Genomic DNA, 19,767 nt, shown 5'->3' with positions numbered 1-19,767 from the left:
ATGCTGTGGGCTGGGAGGAGGAGGAGGAGGCAAGAGGAGGGAGCCACCACCAGTGCTTGGCACGCCCACTCGCTGCTCGCCCACCCCCTTCCTGGTGCACATGCTGTGGCTGTTGCGCCTGCCTCTGGCCACCTGTTTGATGCACCTCTTGCGGCGAGTCACAGCTAATGAGTGATGTCATTGCCTGGTGCTGTTACTCTTTCTGAATATGTGCATGGCTGCTGTGGCGATGCTGAGGCAACTTGGCTCGCGTGCCAACAGAGAGGACTCTGTGTGCCTGCTGTGGCACGCATGCCATAGGTATGCCATCACTGGTCTAGGTGCTATGCATGATTAATAGTACACAGAGTTGGAAATCTAGGTCAAAATCATTAAATTATCCATGTAAGATATAACTAAGTGAGGAGGGAGTTCTGGGAAATCACATGATTTTACATTAATCACATGAATGTGCATTATCCTAACACCAAGACTATTATTCCACAGTTTATTTGTATTATTGGTAAATTATTCTACATGTGCAATCCTACACACAAGAAATTATAAATCCCAGTATTTCCCAGCTAGCAAGGATAGATGTGGAAAGCTGGGAGTTGTGGAATTCAATTTTAGGTTGACTGTGCCAAACAGATCAAGCTATGCATCAAGATGAAAGGCACTGGATCTGGCATAGGCTCAGAACCTGGATAAGAAGAGTGCTGATATTATGAGAAGGTTTGGATCCAGTTAAACCAAACCTGCCCTTCTGAAACTATTCTTTTTAGTAAACCAGACTAATTTGCAGTTTACAGATCAATATGTGCACTAGATTGCCTCTGCCACTCCTCTCATTCTACACTTGATGTTTTAAACTTCAAGTTCAGAGGTTTATGAACTCCAAATGTGCAATTGATAGGACTGCTCTAAGTATTTTTAGATTTGTACTTCAAGCTTAATAAAATAAAATATGACTGAAAGGTCATTTGGGGTTTTCAAAATGTTTATTGCTTATAAATAGTTGATTGATGTCAGTTATTCTTCATGTAGTTACTTCTTATGGATCTAGCTTTATGCTATGTACAACTTCCATGATGCAAAACTCTTGGGTTTAATTGACTTGCTCAAGTCATAAAGCTTACAATCTGAAGTCCAAGGATTTCAGCTCAAATATTTAAAAATCTATAGGATGTTATTTATTTAGATTTCTATCCTACTAAATTAGAGAAAATTAATGAATCTTCTGAAATAAAATTCTGAAACAGGAAGGTGTCTACAGTTATATATACAAGTTCAGACCCTACGTGGTGGTAAGTAGAGAAAACACAATAAAATTCAAGGCTAACTAGTAGGGTACTAAGTGCTGACTGCATGTGCTTTATGGTTAGGCTCAAACTAGAAAGTCACTTAATATGCACCAGTCAAACAGATATAATTTTTATTACTATATTTCAGGGCTTTAAGTGCCCAGAAAAACAGAGGTTCTCTTTCTGAAACTGAGTGATGTGTGTTGCTGGTGTTTCTCATTTTGCTGTGCATGCTACTTTATTTCATTTTACTGATATGTGGTTTGTTATTATGTCTTGTAGTTTTCAAAAGTTGCTAACTCATGTATAGCCATAGATCAAAAAGCCTCTGACTTTGAAATGTTTTATATATGTAATCAATTTTGCAGCAACTAACACTGCCCATATGCTAGCAGTACCTACTGCCAATTCAGTAGGAATCTGAACCAAATGGAAGTTCATTTTCAGAACATCACAGGCCAGCAGAATTCCCAGAAGGACCTCAGCTGACTAGTCCCAATGAGTGTTATGCTCATTTCTACAGTTCATTTGAAAGTGCCATTTCCTGGGGAACTCAGTGTGTCCCATGAGCACAACCAAACAGGTACAGGCACAGCAGTAATACTGGATACGGTGCTAAGTTGGCATAATTTCACATGTACACAAACTCAGTTTAAATATAGTAGTTTTATTCATACAAGGTTCTTTGAGTTTACCTTTCCTCCTCCTCCTTTCTTTTTTACCTCAGTCATTTTAGAAAGAAAATATTTTTAACAGAACTTTAAAAAATCAGGTGTTTCCAGAATTTGTCTGATAAATATTTATGCTTAAGATCAGAATTCTTTACTTTGGACAGGTGTGGCTTTCACAGCTTTATTGGGGGAAAACATTAAATGTGTGCATAGTTTGATGATTGACAACGTCTATGAAAGTGTGTCTTTCCTTGTACACCCAAGTTACCTGATGAATTTTAAACATAGTCTATAAGGCCTCATTCCAAAGCTCACTTAGATCAATAGCTAACATTCTATCAACTTTCCATTGACTTCAGTCAGCCTGAAAACAGCCTCCAGGAGAACAATATCTGAAACTAGTTCATTCCTGTGACAGTGAAATAGCTAACAACTAACTTCTGTCTCCAAGGTCCAGCAGTCACTCTAGTCATTAAAAAAATCTGTACAAGTTAGCCTACATTATAAGCATGGTTTCAGTTTCCACAGGGATCTTAATGAACACAGTCCAAATGATCACATAAATCTCAATATCCCCTGCAGCTATATAAAAAGTTGCAAGCTGATACATCTATGCAGTACAAGGTGGAGTTCTATAAACACTTTTAATCATGTGTGGGAGACTAGCAAAGCCAAGAAATGCTTGCAAAGAAAGGCAGTAAAACACTACAGCTGAGATCCGCAGCTCCACATGCACAACCAAGTCTGCAAATAATCAAGGGCTATGCTTAAATGTTGGGAAATGTTCTGTACTGACAGTTCTATGGCACCCAGTGAGCATTTCTCAGTATTGACAAAGATAAAGCAAATAACCCATGCTAACACAGAGGCACACTGTTTGCATACCTGGACTTTGAATTATATATTATAATTCAACTTTATATTATATATTGATAAATTTACAGGATATGAATACTGCTTATGGGGTAGAAGACAGATGTTGAGGTAATATAGTAGCCTTCATCCTGTGTATGAGTCATAGAAGAACTGATGGAGCTAAAATGGTTTATTAATATTTTAATCAATAAAATAAACTAAAAAATATTAAGTCTGGGTGGTGCAGTTTCTCAGTGGACACATCCTTGAAAAAGCTTGATTGTCAGTGAACTGCATGGCTTAAAAGAGTAAGAGTTCCCTTACAACCATGTCAAGGGACAAAGTACACAAGGGCTATATTATCCCCATATGGAAGGAAAGGATGAGGACTGCTAAAACTCTTGGTACATTCATATTGTTATAAACTCAGTTACTGTAAATTCCTGCTACACGTTCTCTGATAGTTCAATATATCCCATTTGAAAGCTTATACATGGAGTTAGAGAATTCTCCAAAGCTCTACCTAGATGGGCTAAGGACTGTTTGAGCTTCATCAGTACTGCAAAACTGAGCCAACCCAAAACAGTTCCCCCGAGCCAACCCTAGTGGCTGAGAAGGTTCAACCCTGCCCTCACTGCCTTTTGTGCCTCCAGTCACCAGCAACCCCTCACCACCCATCCCTTGCCTCATCTTGGTGGGTACACAGCAGTAGTACTGGCAGTGGCAACAGAAGAACAGAACGGAACCTTTCTCCCCTCCTTTAACTCCATCATTCCCTCCATCATTCTAAGTGAAATGGTTTCATGAATGGGTGATATGCATGCATGGCAAATTAAATTAAATTAAATTAAATTAAATTAAGGGTCTAGAGTTTGAAAGCTACAGTCATAACCCCTGCTCCTTCAAACTCAAGGTAGCTCACACTTTCCCATTGGAAGAGTGTAGTCAAACAAACAAAACCCATGACCTTCCCATGAAGGGTGTGTAAATCCTACTACCTCTTCTTGAGAACAGAGATTACTCATTCCTTTGGTTTGGCTTGACAGCTCACATTCTGACAGCTGTCAAACTAAAGGGAGAAAAGAGTAGTTAGAACCTTCTCAGGGTACAGACAGGGTACTTTAGCAGCATGTACTTCTCTGGATATTGTCCAGGCAAGTCTGCCCATTCTCAGACCTCGTAAGTGGGCACCTCCACACTTGCATAAGTTTGAAGAAAATCCATATTTAAAAGCAAATGAGCACAAATATTTGTGCACATTGGGGAGCGCCCAGAATAATTAAAATGCATTTGCAACCACAGCCAATCTCTTCAAGATGACCCAATGGCACTGTGAAAGAAAGCAATCGTGAAGGATGGGATACACACGTTTTAAATAAATAAATAAAATGCTACAGAGAGCCAAAAGCAACTCTATCACAGTGGGGATGGCAGTGAGCCATGAGCTAGGGCACTTGTGAGGTGGTTGACCTTACTGGTGGCTATTGGTATCTTCAGAACAGATGGTGGAAAGGGAGTGTTGCTGTTTTTGCTGAATACTTCACTAGACACCAGTGGTATCAATAGTCTAGGTTTGGGCAACATGACAACCCAACAGGGGTTAAACAGCCCATATAACAGTCCATGAGAGATGAACTAGGCTAGATGGATGACATGACAACCTATGGCTAACTGCCCATTATGGGTTGCCCTGTTGAGCAAGTCAGGTCATGGTGCTGCCATGCATTTGAAAAATGTGCTAGCTTCTGGCCAACTCTACTAGACTGACAGGAGCCTGTCCTCCAGCAGAAATAATGCCATGTCAGCAGAGGTACAGTGGTACCCACATAAATACCATTTACATTTCCAAAAGATTTGTCTTCAGAACATGTAAACAAACATTCAGACATGTACCTCAAGCAGGCAGAGTAAGGAGCATGAACTTTCTTCTGTACTCAAAACAAAATATTTGAAAACTTAAAACATGTCAATCTGGAATATGGAGAAACGAGCTACAAATGCAAAGAATAATGCATGTACCTTCATTTTAAACATTCCATGGCATAACTCCTCTTCAATAAAGAACAGCTAGATTAAATAGCTTTTGATTGCTTACACTCAGGTTCAATCATCTTGATTGTCCTACTCCATAAGATCTTCAAACATTTGCCTCTAGTCATGCTATGGTAATGAGAATCAGGATTCTCTTCATCACCATTTTCATTTTACTGATATTAACAGGTTGTTCTGATGCTCAGCAATGCATTATGACAAAGGAGCTCAGATATGGACAGATCTGTGACAAATGGTGAGATGCTCCCCATAAGCCAGTGAAGCACGGAATGGCTGCTAATAGTAAACAGAAGCACTGCGCATTCTTTCAATTTATAATTTTGGCAATAATGATACAGAACATCAAAAATAAAAATGCTTACCTCTGATAGGAAACAAGACTACTGGTGAAAAGATATGTTACTGTCATCCTTAATTGTCATTTTGAGTTTTTTCCGTAAGTAAACAAATTTAAATTTAAATTAATGCGACTAATTATTTTGTTCAAAGGGAATATCTAGATTCAGGTTTCTATCAACCTATGATTTTTCCAAATGATCTACTACATTCAAGTCCTAGTATGATGATTTTGTGATTCTCTTTTTAAAAAAGAGTCATCAGTACCATATCTTGTCCCCAGTAATGGATGGGGAAATATAATTGCTGCCAGAAAAATGTGGAGGATTTGGAACTTTCAGTTTTGTGTTTGTGTTGTTTTTGTTGTTAATTGGGAGAACATCTATTTTCTACTACTGGAAAAGGGGAAATCTATTTTCTACTACTGGAGAAGGAAAGCCAGCAAAGAACTAATGAACAAGGAAAGTTAATTAATTCATAGTAAATGCCATGGGATGGTTCCTTGCTTTTCAAGGGATATATGAACACTTGCATATTATTGACTGTGCCACTTATTGCTAAAAGTGTTCAATAAAGAATACATTTTACTTGCCATAAAACGTACAGAAATAAGGTGTGCTATTTTTCATATAATCACCAATGTTATCCTAAATTCTGTTCAATGAGTAACAAACATATTCTTCAGAGGATTCAAAATGCTCTGCCTAAGGTAAGCAATAAACTTTCATAGACCTACATATTACATAATGCAGTACCTAGAAGGACATTTGAACTGCCATGAGAAAAAACATCTGGGCTAGGGCTAACAAAGGAGTAGTAGCTACAATAGCTACACACTTATCATACCAACGAAACAAACAAACCCACTACTAAACAAAAGATGACTGTCTGAAAAGGCCCAGAACATGGAACTGCTTGTTTATGTATGGTAACCCAGCAGCTATGATCAGAATTCACTTAATCAGTAATAGTTCCCTTTTGCTGCAAGGTGATACTACTGTAGATAACCTAAATGATTTATATTGAGTAGACAGAATACTGGACTAGATGGGATGCTGGTCCTATCCATCATGGCTCTTTTTATGTCCTTAATCATTTTTAAGAAACTAAACAAGTGTTTAAGGGACAGCATGACCTGTAAAATCCAAACAGGCTTCCAATAACCCCATCTCATTCTGAGTTAAACTGAGTTTTGATTCCATTCAGCTACAGCTAAAGTAGCAAATAGCCAGAATATATTGCACAGGGTCAACAGAAGTATCATCATTTCCCAGAATAAGAAATCCCAAGTTTGAATCACATAAAGTGGCTATCAGGAAAATGTGCAAGACAATTATTTAACTACCCCACATAACTCCAAAGAGTATAAAACTATGTGCTTTCTAGAAGACACTGAAGCCCCTAGTGTACATAAGTCAAAGTGTACCCCCAAAATGCATAAATGTACCATAAAAGCACTCACCATTCCTGTCAATTGCAAATGGAACATTGGTTGTGACAATTTCATAATTGCATATTTGGCTGTACTGAGGAGAACAATCCTCATCCATAGCTTCCACTTGTAACACACTGTCATAGATTTTTCCCTCTGTCACAGTAGCCTTATAGGATGTTTCTTTAAAAGTAGGTGCAAATTCATTCACATCCTTTACCTGGATATGGACTACAGCCCTAAAATACAAAGAATTATCAATGTCTTACAATGCAGTGCACATTTCTTATAGTATAGTGCAAATATAATGCAAAGTGTTATAATGCATAAATTAGTTACTTCATGTTTAAAATTTAACTATGAAGTAATGAAGATAAAAAGGATGCTAACCAAAGACTTACAATCTAAACAAGAAGGGTTAGTGAAGGAAAGAAAACACAAGTTGAAAAGTAAGTATGATCAAATAAAGAGACTCGATTTTCCATATACTGCTATATTTTATTGGCTTTACTGAGACAATTCTCACATATTAAACAAAATGGAACAGTGATTATGAAATTTTCATCCACTGAAGTCAAGAATAAAACACCACACTTATCACAGTAGGGATCAAAGATAAATGAATGAGGTCCACATAGCAAAGGATGGAATAGTAGCTCTGTAGCTTATTTTGATTAGAAAAATGGTCACAGTGAAAGCATTAAGAAGCAAGGAATAATTGGACACTCATATGTTGGACATCATAGGAGCTGAGCTTGCTTGTGCTGGGGGTTAGACTAGATGGCCCAGGAGGCCCCTTCTGACTTGCTATGTTTTTATGTTTGTAAGCTCCGATCCGTTTATCAGAATAGCAATTTTCCATGCCTGCTTTTAAGAGAAAATTAAACACAATTGGGAGAAGTTTCTAGTTCAATATAAATGCTAATAGCAGCTGTGTCCCACCATTTTTACTTCAGATGGATTTGGCTAAACAAACTATTTTCCCAGAAAATAATGAAAGTTTAACAATTAACAATTAACGAATTGTTAACTGTTTTCCTTGATTCTGAGCCGGTTTTCTGATGGAATCACTAAAAGTATTATGAGTTCTCAACACCTCTCCAAACCATATCAACATACCTCCCACTGAGCACCATTCCATTATCTTTCTCTGATACATCTGATAGCAGCAGCGGCAACAGAATGGCAGTGCAATGAGGGTTCTGGATTCTGGGTTTCCATCAATTATTATTATCATTAGTAGTAAGTAGTGTCATCATCAGCAGCTTCCTATACATTGTAAATGAGGCTGAATCGAGTTCCAGGCCCAACCATGCCCTCCCTCCACCATGCCATTCTATTTCTCTTCTCCACATCTCACAACAAGCAGGTAACAGGCCAAATGTGCCTAGTCCTCACTGGAGTTTGTTTAGAAAGGGGGCTATCCCCTCAGTGTTTTTAATATTCTTTATTTTTATGCAAACCTCAAGAGTTCTTCTGAGCGTGCTGATATCTTTCTCTGATTTACCAGTCATTTTACTGCATTCTGTCAACACTCATCATTTACGCTTCCTGTTGGAATGGTTATAGTCATACATACTGTGTGTGTGTGCCTGCATGCAAATTTAGAATGACTAGAATTTATTGCATTTCACTAATCTTGGTAAAAATAAAGAGTGTTTCTGAACATATGCGGAATGATGTTTTCTGACCACTGAGCAATTGCACCTTACTATTCCCTTAATCTCAAAGTCTCAGCATTTTAGAGATTAAGTACAGACCATACATGTTGCAAGAAACCTAAGATCAGATCACATACATTGTATTCTGCTCCAACAACCATCCTCTTCATCTTTCCACCTTCTAGCAATGCTTCATCAAACAACTCGATGGAAAAGAGGGATCAGTAATCTTACACCTGTCCCCAATTCTTGCTCTTCCTTCAGCCAGGTAACCATATGCCAGGTAACCTTATCAGCCTACCTTCAGTCCTGTTCCAATTCCAAAGTAAAATCCCCCTAATACATGACATGGCTTGCATTATTGACACCTGTGTGGGGGAGATAGATGATGTTCTCTCAGTTATGCCCACCCAGGCACTCAGTGCAGCCCAAACATCAGCTTGGTAGTTGTGGAAGGGACATGGCTATAGTATATAGGAACACTTTATCTCTCCCTAGGCTTCCTGTCCACTCAAAGGCAGGTCTTGAGTGTTTGCAACTTGTATTGGATAATTGAGACAGATTAGGAATCTTGCTTGTGTACTGCCCACCTTGCTGCACATCTGATTTCTTGCCTTAGTTGTTGGAGGTGGTCTCAGACCTGGTGTTGAGGACTCTCAAAATGATGATTCTGGGAGATCTCAACATCCATGTTGAGGTTATATTGTCTGGGGTGGCTCAGGACTTCATGGCCACCCTGACAACCATGGGGCTGCCTCAGCACATCACTAGCCTAACACATGAAAAGGTCACACTCTTGACCAGGCTTTTTCAGCTGGACAGGAGGATGGCGATCTAAAGGTGGAGGGTATAATACTAATCCCTTTGTCATGGTCAGATTGTTTCCAGGTGAGATTTATGGATCTGGATGATTTTCAGAGGATTCTGGGGAACTTTCTGGCTGATACATTTGGTGCTCCTGTTGAAACCCAGGTGACACTGTGGAATATGGAAGTGATCTGGGTGGTTGACATGATCACCTGTACATGCCCTCTTGCCCTTTGCAGAGCCTGCTTGGTTTCTTGGTATACTGCTAAACGGAAGACAATGAAGCAAGTGGGTAAATGCTGGAGGAAATCCTAGGATGAATCTAACCAGACATTACTTAGAGTTCATTATCAGGTCTATTCAGTGGTGGTAAAGGCAGCAAAGAGACATTTATATTCCCCTAGCATCACATTCTTGAGTTGCCACCCAGCAGAGCTGTTCCAAATGCTTCAAGATCTACTGTGAACTGACCATAAGTTGATCAAGCAGAATGCTCAGTGGCCCACTGTGACGAGTTTGCTCTTTGGTTCTCCTCACAGCTGCTTTTGATAGCATTGACTATGGCATTCTTCTGGATAGGCTAGCCAGTCTGGGAGATGGAAGTGCTCCTCTATGATGGTTCCATTACTACCTGGCCAGCCATTTCCAAAAGGTGGTGCTGAAGGAGTATGGTTCTGTGCCATGGCTATTACACCATGAAGTACTGCATGGTTCCATACCCTCCCATGCTGTTCAACATCTACATGGAACCACTGAGGGAGGACAGCTGAAGGTCTGGGTTGAAGTTTCATCCATATGTCTATGATACTCAGCACTGCCTCTCCTAGTCATCTGATCCAGGTGTGGTGATCTCTGTACTGAACCAACTTCTGAGCAAGGTGATAGACTGGATAAGGACTAATAATTTGAAGCTTAATCCGGACATGATGGAAGTCCTATTGGTAGGTAGGTGACCTGATGTTGAGCAAATTGCCTCATTTAAAGAGCAGTTCATGGCCTTTGTTAAAAATTGAAGTCCATAAGTAGGAAACAGACAAGAAATCCATTCAGGAAGTCTGGCAGGAAGCCTGTTGAGTTGAAATGAGCCCAGTTTCCCTGTTTCAGCACATCCCTTAACCATTAACTACTTAAAAAAAATAGTCATTCTATTAGAAGCTAATGGCAGGTGACAAGCAAAATAGTTCCATATTCCATCATCTGCACAATATAAATCCACTTTTCTCAAGAGTTGGATGAGGAAAAGGATAAAAATGAACCTCTTACATGTTTGTATAAAGTCAAATAGAAAAACATAACATCTCTTATTTATTTATTTATTTAAAATATTTATATGCCATCCTATTTCCAAAAAAGCCTCAGGATGGCTTACAGTATAAACTATAACATAAATAACATAAATAAATTCCCGACCCACACTGGCTGCAGTTAAAAACATAGAAAAGACAATATTAAAACTTATTAAAATATTGCTGGAATAAAAAGGTCTTAACCTGGCGCCGAAAAACAAATAATGACGGTACCAGGTGGACCTCTCTGAGGAGCGCATTCCATAGATGGGGTGCCACCGCAGAGAAAGCCACCACCTTACCCACCACCTTCCCCTTTTGGAAAGAAGAATGAAGACTAATGCAATTAGTGAGGAGAAAATTCCATAAGGCAAGGAGCTCTGTTCAGATGAGTAGCACTTCAGAGGAACTGGGAAGTAGCACAGGTTTTGTTGGAGTTGTACCTACTTTAATTAACTTCATGAGCTGAAGTGGCTAAGAGCTCCCCTGTCTTTTTAAAAAGTGATACTTCTCTGAAAAGCCCATCAAGGCTCAGTGGTACAAAGCATAGTTTACAGGAAGTTGGTTTACTTTAGTCTTAAACCCTGGAGTTGCCACCACTGCCAGTCACTGTCAACCATATTGGCTTAGAGAGACGAATGGACTGGGCAGCTTCTTGTGGTCCCATGGAAATGACATGAGGCATTTTACACACAGCCTCCCCAGCACTTCCTGGAACAGGATGGCAAATAGTCCTGTCTCTCATTTTGGTATGATCTGCTCTCTGCAGCTATCTGAGAAAAAATAAAGATAGGGGAAGATTGAGAACTTTTCAATGGCTAATCAATCCTTTTCGGTAGAGTGCACAAGTTCCCACTGAGGCAGTAAAATTAGCTTTCCACAAGGAATTCTTCCTGTCCTCTTTAGTTTGATAATTTCACTACAGAGACGCTCCAAGCAGCAGGCACGTAAGAGACAAAAAATCCAAAACAAGACTGTGGAAAGAAAGGTAGCAGGACTTCTGCAGTTTAAGACGTCTGCCTTCATGCTATACTTCACACTGGTGTGTCAAGGGAGTGGGGTCCTAATGCCTATTAGTTACTGCAAGGCTGACAAGCTCATAGGGAAGAGCCAGCCTTGTATTAAGGCATTAGGGCATCTCAAAAGAGCCAGAGTACAGCATGTCTGGCTGTGTCTTCTGTAAACGCTGCTTAAGGTGTGAAATTTTGAACAAATATCATGGGCGTGGATAGATCACTACTGGTTGGTGTTTGGATTCACATGAACTCTTAATGTTGGTGGTTTTCTGAGAAACTTAAGGCGACAAAGTGTACAACCACGCAACTAGAATAATGGTTGGAGGGGGGGATTTCTCTGACATTCGCTGCTATGGTAGGACCTAGTCCATGGTAATAAGGGTAGGCAAGAAGATTTTCTTTTCCGCTTCTCCTGCAGACATCAGCAAAATGTTTTGTAGCAAGATATTTCCGGTGGTTGTGGTTAAATAGTTACTATATTTTGGCCGTCATGGTAGTGAGAAGAAACCATCTGAAGCCAGCTGTGATGAGTTTGCAAAACAGTTTGCTGATTGAAGACACCCCCTTAGGATCCCACCAACATTGCCAATTATCAGCCACTTTAAAATATCCCTTTTTTGAATAAGGTCTTGGCAGCAAAGTACACTAAAGATGTGAAAATGAGCACACTTAGCTCCACCCTTTTTCTTAAGGAAAATGACATTTTGGGGGAAAAAACTGAGTTCCCTCTATCAATGGAAGCTCCCCACATGATCTTGAATGGTTATCAGATCATAATAATTTGCATTTCAACATTATTTTATTCTCCAACTGTAAATTATAAGCTTTTTTACCTATTGTTCAAACATTTTGGAGAGTGTAATTTATTTGTTGATTTATATAGTAGCAATATAGTAGCATTCAAACTTATAGTAATCTTTTTCCTATATGCTGATGTTATATCCTTGTTTGCTTCTCCATCTATGCCCCACATCACTGGCTAATACTTCCAAGAGTAGAAAAATGCACTATTGTGACATTATGTAAGACAGAATAGGTTTTGGCTCAAGCCATCCTGTGATGTTATTTCTTATTCAAGCACACTGAACATCTGTTCCCATTCACCCACATCTAAGTATGACACAAAGCTGAATCAAACATTTCCTACTTTATCTAGATGTATGTTGTACTCTTGAATGAATCTGAATTAAAAGTAATTCAAAATAATTTCCTGTATCCAATTTTATCTATATGTATTATGCAAAACAAAAAAAGGGGGGAATTCCTCTAGCAAAGTATCAATGCTTCAGAAATATGAAAACATAAAAGGTTGCATAAAGAAGCAAAGGAATTCAATAGGATTTGATTACATGATGTTCAATTAACACCAAGCTTTTATGTTTCAAAAAGCTACTGGTCTACTTAGTGGTGGGGGTAAAGTAGGAAAATAAAAATTACAAAGGTTGTACTCTGGAGTCCTACTGAGAACTTTAAAGGTCTAAAGAACGTACTGAACGAGGTCAATCTCAAGGAGAAGAAAGAGCATGCCAAAGGAACAAATTGAACAATCAACTCTTGTGATAAAGCATTTTGTTTTCATTTGCTTTCCACCAGCACAGTCTATGAAAAGAGCTCCTCAGCCTGAAGTGTAAATATTCACCACAGCCCATTCCTTGCGTTCCCTGTTGTCACTCACTTGTGAGATTTCTTCCAGTTTGTTCCACTAGGCCCTGCACCGCAGTCATATGCCTGGATGATGAATGTATACTCCTTCTGCAGTTCACAGTCAATTGGACTTCTTGCTTGAAGACGACCTTCTCCAGATGTCTTGTTTAGTACTACAGCTTCAAAGGGCATTTCCTGTCCATGGATTTTAAATGCACAAATTTCACCTGAAAGACATAAACCGAACACAAATTACACGGTAGTCAGGTAGGCTGATTTATACCCTGGTCCTCAAAAGATGCAACATTATGGCACCTATAGGTGTTAAAAAACAGAATAGGCAATTTTCTGAATACAATTGTAAATAGGCACTAGGCAGTACTAAAGAGCATTAATGCAAGCAATAAGCAGAAATGGAGACAAATTTTATGTCTGATTTTTTTAAACTGTTCCTATAAGAGCATGAGCTTTTAGAACATTTATAGTTCTAGGCACTACCTTTTTTCATTATTGGTAAAAAGAGATGCCTGCCTTTTGTTATTAAGAAAACAACAACTGAGGATACCAGAAGGCAAATGTATATCTGGGCGACATACAGCAATTGCACCTTCTATGCCTAACCTTTGCTTGGATATTTGCCCTCTTAAATGGTTTGCATTCCATATTCGCAAGGTCAGTCTCTGTATGAGATTGGTGGTGCTGGGAGAATAATGTCAAGGTCAACCACCTGCTTGGGATGACAGAAGAGATAACCACACTGTTATTTACATTAGCCTTACCCAGTGCAGGCTTATTGCATCAAAGCCACTATTATAGCCAAATCAACAGGTACAAGTCGTATAACAACAACTGTATTTCAGAGGACCCAACAGTATATAAATCTCAAGCGAGTTTCTACAGATTGAATCTTGGCACAGGTCTGATTGCAGAAGATGCTTTGCACAAGCAAGGCCAAGTCTTGAGGCAAGCTAAATGCTGAGAGGGACTCCCAGGGTTGTGAGCATAGCAATCCTATTTTGCATGCATGATGCCCTTGTCATCTTTATCCTGCATAGTTCTTGCTTTAACTAATCTGTTTTATTCCTAAATAAACTTTTTATTTCCATGCATTGATGCTGTATTGTTTCTGAAATTAACAATTGTGTTTTGGTAAAACATGTCCAGAATCTGCTCAAGCAGAACTGGAAACCTGTGTTCTTCCAGATATGGATGAGTGACTATTCCCGGCATCTATCACCATTTCCAGACTGGCTGGGAATTATGGGAACTGGAATTTAACAACAAACAGGAGGTCTCAATATCCCAGTCTGTGTTAAAGGCTCAGAAGGCAGTAGAGGGAGTATACAGCATCCTTCCTATATTTCCTAAATCTTTAACTTTCCTACTCTTGATGTCCAGCTTTTCCCTGCTATAGAAAAATCTAATTTTAATTTTGTCTTAATATTAATTAAAACCTATTTTGTATTATGCTGGATACTAATTTCCTGTCAACATGGATTATATCTTGTTATTCTAATAGATAAATAGATAATAAATGATTGACGATTAATAGATATCACAGAATGTAGCTGTCCTTCATCTGTATACTTTATGTGCATTCATATATTACTGATATTTAAATGTGTATACAATGTATATATTTAGTATGCAAAACCATTCTGCCCAGTAGCATATAAAACTAATATGGATATACAAATCGTAAATGATTATATTCTGTGGGCTCAACTGTATGGCCGATGTACCAAACTACACTGGATACAAGTCAATATTGTATATTGTAATGTGATATAAGTGATATAAAGATCTCAAAATGGATATATATTTACAACAGAGTTGAATCGTTTATTGAAGGGCACTGGTACTTTTTCCCACACCCATTTCATTCATTATGGCATGCAATACTAGTTTGTGGGTGGGAGCAGCTAACTTATAGATTTGTACTTTGCCACGCAGCAATGTTGATTAGCACATGTAGAACTTCTGCTCAACAAGTGAACAGGATCAGAACAATCATGTTGTGAAATTTGTGGCACTTGGGTAATGTTTTGGTTAAAGGGCCTGAGGATAGTAGAGCCCTAGAGAATTTGGGGCACATCAGGGAGAGCAGCAAGCACACAGTTCTACTATGCAGACATGAAAAAATTATGTTTCTCACAGCAAAGCAGACCACCAGGGATGTCCAACATCATGTCCTGTACTCATGCAGCATATCCAGCCAAGAAAAGAGCCATATTCCTGTTAGGGCCAGGTTCTCCCATAGGAAACATGAATCTACATTTAGGACAGGGTTTTCTGAGCGACAAGTTCTTGTTGAACAATGCTGAAACTAGGACTGTGTGATTCAACATGGAGCTGCCATTAGGGCATTAGCTAGAGCCTGAAGGGCATCAGAAAGAAGATAACTGGTGCATTGACCTGCACACAAAGAAAGCCAGATTTCTGATATTTAGTCCAACCCTGGCAATTCTGAAGGCTTCTTATTGCCCAACAATACTGCCAAGCATTCTTTTACACTGCAGAGTCTGACTTAATATTTGAAACAACCTTATTTAAGGTTTTGTTATGCCATACCAATTACTAAAAAAGTCTCTGGGCAGCTTACAGAGAGCAAACCAAAAATGGAACCCATAACAATGACCCCCCCCACACAAAAAAAGGCTATTTGCTGTCCATGAGAAACAGCAGAGACAAAGAAGTACATCACTGAAGACATTGTGAAGAAGGACTAAAGCTCAGCCTTGGTTGAACCAAGGAATAAATCTCAGCCATCTCAGTGTGATGGTGTAAATTGGTGTCCTGCAACAGCAGGGGTTGGACCTGATGGCCTTGGTCCTTCCCAACTCTACTGTTCTATGAATTCATGTCCACCCTTCCTTTATTCAATGGCAGCAGCTGCTAGGTGATTGCCCATGCTTCCTGACTATATTACTTTTTATTCTGCATAAGTAACTTTCATATTGAAATCACATACTTTAATCACATGAATTATGCATGCTGTAACTTTACATCAGTACTTTATAGTAGAAAATAATATAGTGTTTATATAGATATGGTGAAGTTAAAACCAAGCCTAATCGTACATTAAATATTCAGTGATTTTAAATGAGTATTTTCAATCTTTTCATTGCAGCTAGGTTTAATTTTGGTTTCACCTTAATTTTATATTGCTAGTTTTAAATTGTTAAAATTTGTATATTATATCATCATATATTTTATGGCTTTAATTGTTGTGAACTTCCCAGATAATGTTACCTATAGGACAATATAGATATTCAATAAACTAAGAGGGATGTGATTCCATGTGGCTGCCTGTAACTCTCTTGAAATGTTCCTACCTTCACTTTCAGCACCCCCTTGGAGCACTTCTCCAAGGTCAGAACTGGGGCTCTAAATTGTCCTATATTCACTTAGGCAGAATGTAGCAGCCATAGAATTTCATCCTAGATACCCCGTCCCCCTGAATCTGCTCAAATAATTCAGTGCAATTATCTCTTAATTATATGGTAGAGAATCTAAATGTGTATGCATGTTTTAAATTGTTCTCCAAACAGTCTCCTGGGGCAGAGAGAAGAAATAATCCTTATACCTGACTCAAAAAATGTCTGCAGAGGAAAATTGCAACACTATTTCTTCTCCTTCTCCCTCTCCTTCTCCCCTCTTTCCCTCACCCCTTTCCCTTCAAGAAACTCAAAGCAGCTTACATAATCTTCCGCCTCCTCTTGATCTTACCCTCACAAGTATCCTGTGAGGTAGGCTAGGCTGAGAGTCAATGACTGGCCCGAAGTTACCCACTAAAGCTTTCCGACCAAGGAGAACTAGAACCCAGATCCCAGTCTAACACGCTAACCTCTACACTTTACTGGCTCTTAGTTTTTTATATGCAACTGGGCATTAGACCAGAACCTTTGTGTATAGATATTCTTCTTATACCGCAATCACACTCCTCACAGAACATCAGACAAATATTATTTATAAGAATTATTAACATCATGGAAGATCAAAGCTAATGCTGGACTGATCCAGAGTATGTTTTGGTTTTGGTTAGTCTCTGTGCTTTATAAGACAATAGATGTAAAATGAAACAATAGTTCAAGTTCCTTCATGTGAAATTCTCATAAGCAGTTTTCCTTGGGGAAAAAAGAAAAGTAAAATTACCTAAATATCTGTATGAAGAATTTTTTTAAATGTGGGTAGCATCATCATACAGTGGAGACATACAATTTTGCTTCTTTCAGAAACCCCTTCAATATAATGTTCATTTCTGTTTCATTTTAGTTTAATGCTTTTTCTTATACTTCTGGGTAACACTGGTAGGTAAGTAGTGATGGCATAATGGAGAAATCCCATTTATTAAATTCAGGGAAAGAAGTCTTCTCATGCTTTGTGATAATGAAGTTTCCTCACAGATGTACAATGAGTCAATACAAATCATGGCTTTCTGGGTTTTGTTTTTATTACTATATCGACCACATGGCCCAGTTTTTGAGCAATTCAACATTCTCAGGAATTGCGGCCTGGTAGTCTTTAAAATAAAATGCAGTTTTATGCAGGTTAATTAGGAGATGGCAGGGGTTGGTTTATTTAAGAAGCACCTTCATAATTTCCCCCATTTATATGAAAATCAGATACCACACTATATATTAATTTCATGACAGATACGAATTGCACAATTGAGGAAAAGTCATAGTGACACCCAGGTATTCAGCTGGTACCATTAAATACCCAAAGTTTGCTTTCAGATAGTTTTGTGCTGCCATCTATTTAAGTTAAAAGTAATGCACATGTTAGGTAGGTTCCAGAAATTGACTGCAGCTATTATGGAAGAGAAAACTAGGCAAATCCCTTACACGGTAACAAAACACGGGTTTATTTTAGAACTATCTTAAAACTAAACTTTCTCAAGTATAACTAATATTAAAAGCATGTAAAAACTGAGAGAGCTGAAGAATGAATGAAACAGACTTTTCACAGTCATGTAGCCCCATTGCAGGGGTGGTTAACTTCAGTTTTGTTTGATACCTACAAGGACAGAAATGCTTCCAGCAACATGTATCACTAGTGAGTCAAGAGGCTAATATGCTATAGGATTTAATTGGGTTTGCATAGTTTAAGTATTAGAAGACCCTGCATTACATAGCAAGAGCCCAATTATACAAAGAAATTACATGCATTTGCTAAAACCAGAAACTATTGAGATACCCCCAAGCTACTTGCTCCTGCAAGGATAGTTCAACTCCATCTTATCAGAGGAACCAGGAACTAACAGCATCTCAGTCTTGTTCAGACTGAACTTTGGTTAGCCCTCAGCCAGTCCACTGCTGCAGCCAAGCACAATAAAGCACTTTTCAAACTTCATCTCCTAAAGAGGAAAAGGAGGATTAGAGCTGTGCATCATCAGCATACTTGATGGCAGCACACTCCAAAACTCCAAATGACCGACACAATAGTTACAGGTAGAAGCTATGTAACATATGGGACAGAACAGACCTCTGAAGAGCTCCATTCTGGATAATCCAGAGGATGGAAAAAATATTTTCCCAGCACCAACTTCTAGAACCTGCCCTCCAAAAAAAAAAAAAGAAAGAAAGAAAGAAAGAAAGAGAAAAGAAAAGAAAAGAAAAGAAAAGAAAAGAAAAGAAAAGAAAAGAAAAGAAAAAGTGTTGTATCTGTACTACCAGCTCAAAACATTGCCCCAGAAGGATATAATGGGTGAAGTTATCAAAAGCCACTGAGAGGTACCAGCAGTATCAATGGGGTCACACTCCGTCTCACTGTCTCTGGTATAGGCCGTTGCACAGAGCGTTCACAGTTGTTTCCATGCCAAAACTGGCATGGAGAGTTGGCTGAACATGGATCCAAGTAATTAGTTTCATCCAATAGCACCTGTAGCTGGTTGGCAAATCAAGAGCCTTGCTCAGGAAAGGAAAGTTAGCTACCAGCCTAATGCTGTTAAGCACTTCCTTTTGAAGAGGATTTGTTCAGGTGGCATGAGACCTCTCCCTCTTGTAAGGAGGCATGTTCCCAGTTGTTTCCTCCTTACTGACTCATGTAAGTCAAACCTGGCAATGCTCCCATATGGATGTGGTTGCATACGGGCACCTTCTAAAGTTCCTTGAGCTGAGATGAAACTAAAACTCATCCAATAAAACTGGACCAGGCAGTTCTGTGTATCTCAGCTTATTCACTTGATATAACTCTGGAGTCTAAGTCTTGGCAATTGCAAGCTATTTAATCCTGGAAGTGCCCAGAAAAGATATTACAGCAGGCCTCAGTTCTAGGATGTCTTTGGGTCTAGTATGTGATAGGCTTCAGATTACCCTCAGTGCTTCTAACTATGCTTGACAATGAACATGTACCATGGCTCGACTCAATCCACTGGGAGTTTTTCTCCATCTCCATCTGTCTCCAGTATTTTTCATCACTCTCAGCTTTCAGATATACCATGGATTACATGCTCTTCAAAAAAATAGGGTACTTCACAGTGATTGTGTCAACTACCTGGGTTACCTCTGAGTTCCACAGCTTCAACAGGAGTGCCAGCCATATCAGCTGGAAACTTTCCAAGAGCCCAATGAAACCATCTAGATCCATTAACCTCTGGAACAGGCCATCTTAAGAGGTCCCTTACTCTGCAAGGGGAAAAACCTCCATTAGTCTAAATCTCAACAGGTGGTGATCTGACAATGACAAAAAGACTAGATCAAAGTCCTTCACACTCAGCACA

At 39.0% G+C, this 19,767-nt stretch overlaps 1 protein-coding gene across 1 annotated transcript in view; it reads right to left on the bottom strand.

Annotated features, from left to right (window-relative positions):
• The window catches only part of CLSTN2 (calsyntenin 2), a 253,636-nt gene that overhangs the window by 85,889 nt on the left and 147,980 nt on the right, over window positions 1-19,767 (bottom strand). Inside the window, exons 3-4 of the mRNA XM_044432738.1 lie at window positions 13,075-13,270; window positions 6,660-6,868 (exon numbers count right to left, since the gene is read on the bottom strand). Coding sequence (XP_044288673.1) covers window positions 6,660-6,868; window positions 13,075-13,270 — 405 coding nt within the window. The remainder of the gene's footprint in view (window positions 1-6,659; window positions 6,869-13,074; window positions 13,271-19,767) is intronic.

The sequence above is a fragment of the Varanus komodoensis genome, unplaced genomic scaffold (assembly GCF_004798865.1).
Source record: "Varanus komodoensis strain SLA01 unplaced genomic scaffold, ASM479886v1 scaffold25, whole genome shotgun sequence".
Taxonomy (NCBI): domain Eukaryota; kingdom Metazoa; phylum Chordata; class Lepidosauria; order Squamata; family Varanidae; genus Varanus; species Varanus komodoensis.
The sequence above is the reverse complement of the archived record's forward strand: the minus strand, read 5'-3'. Positions and strand labels throughout refer to the sequence as shown.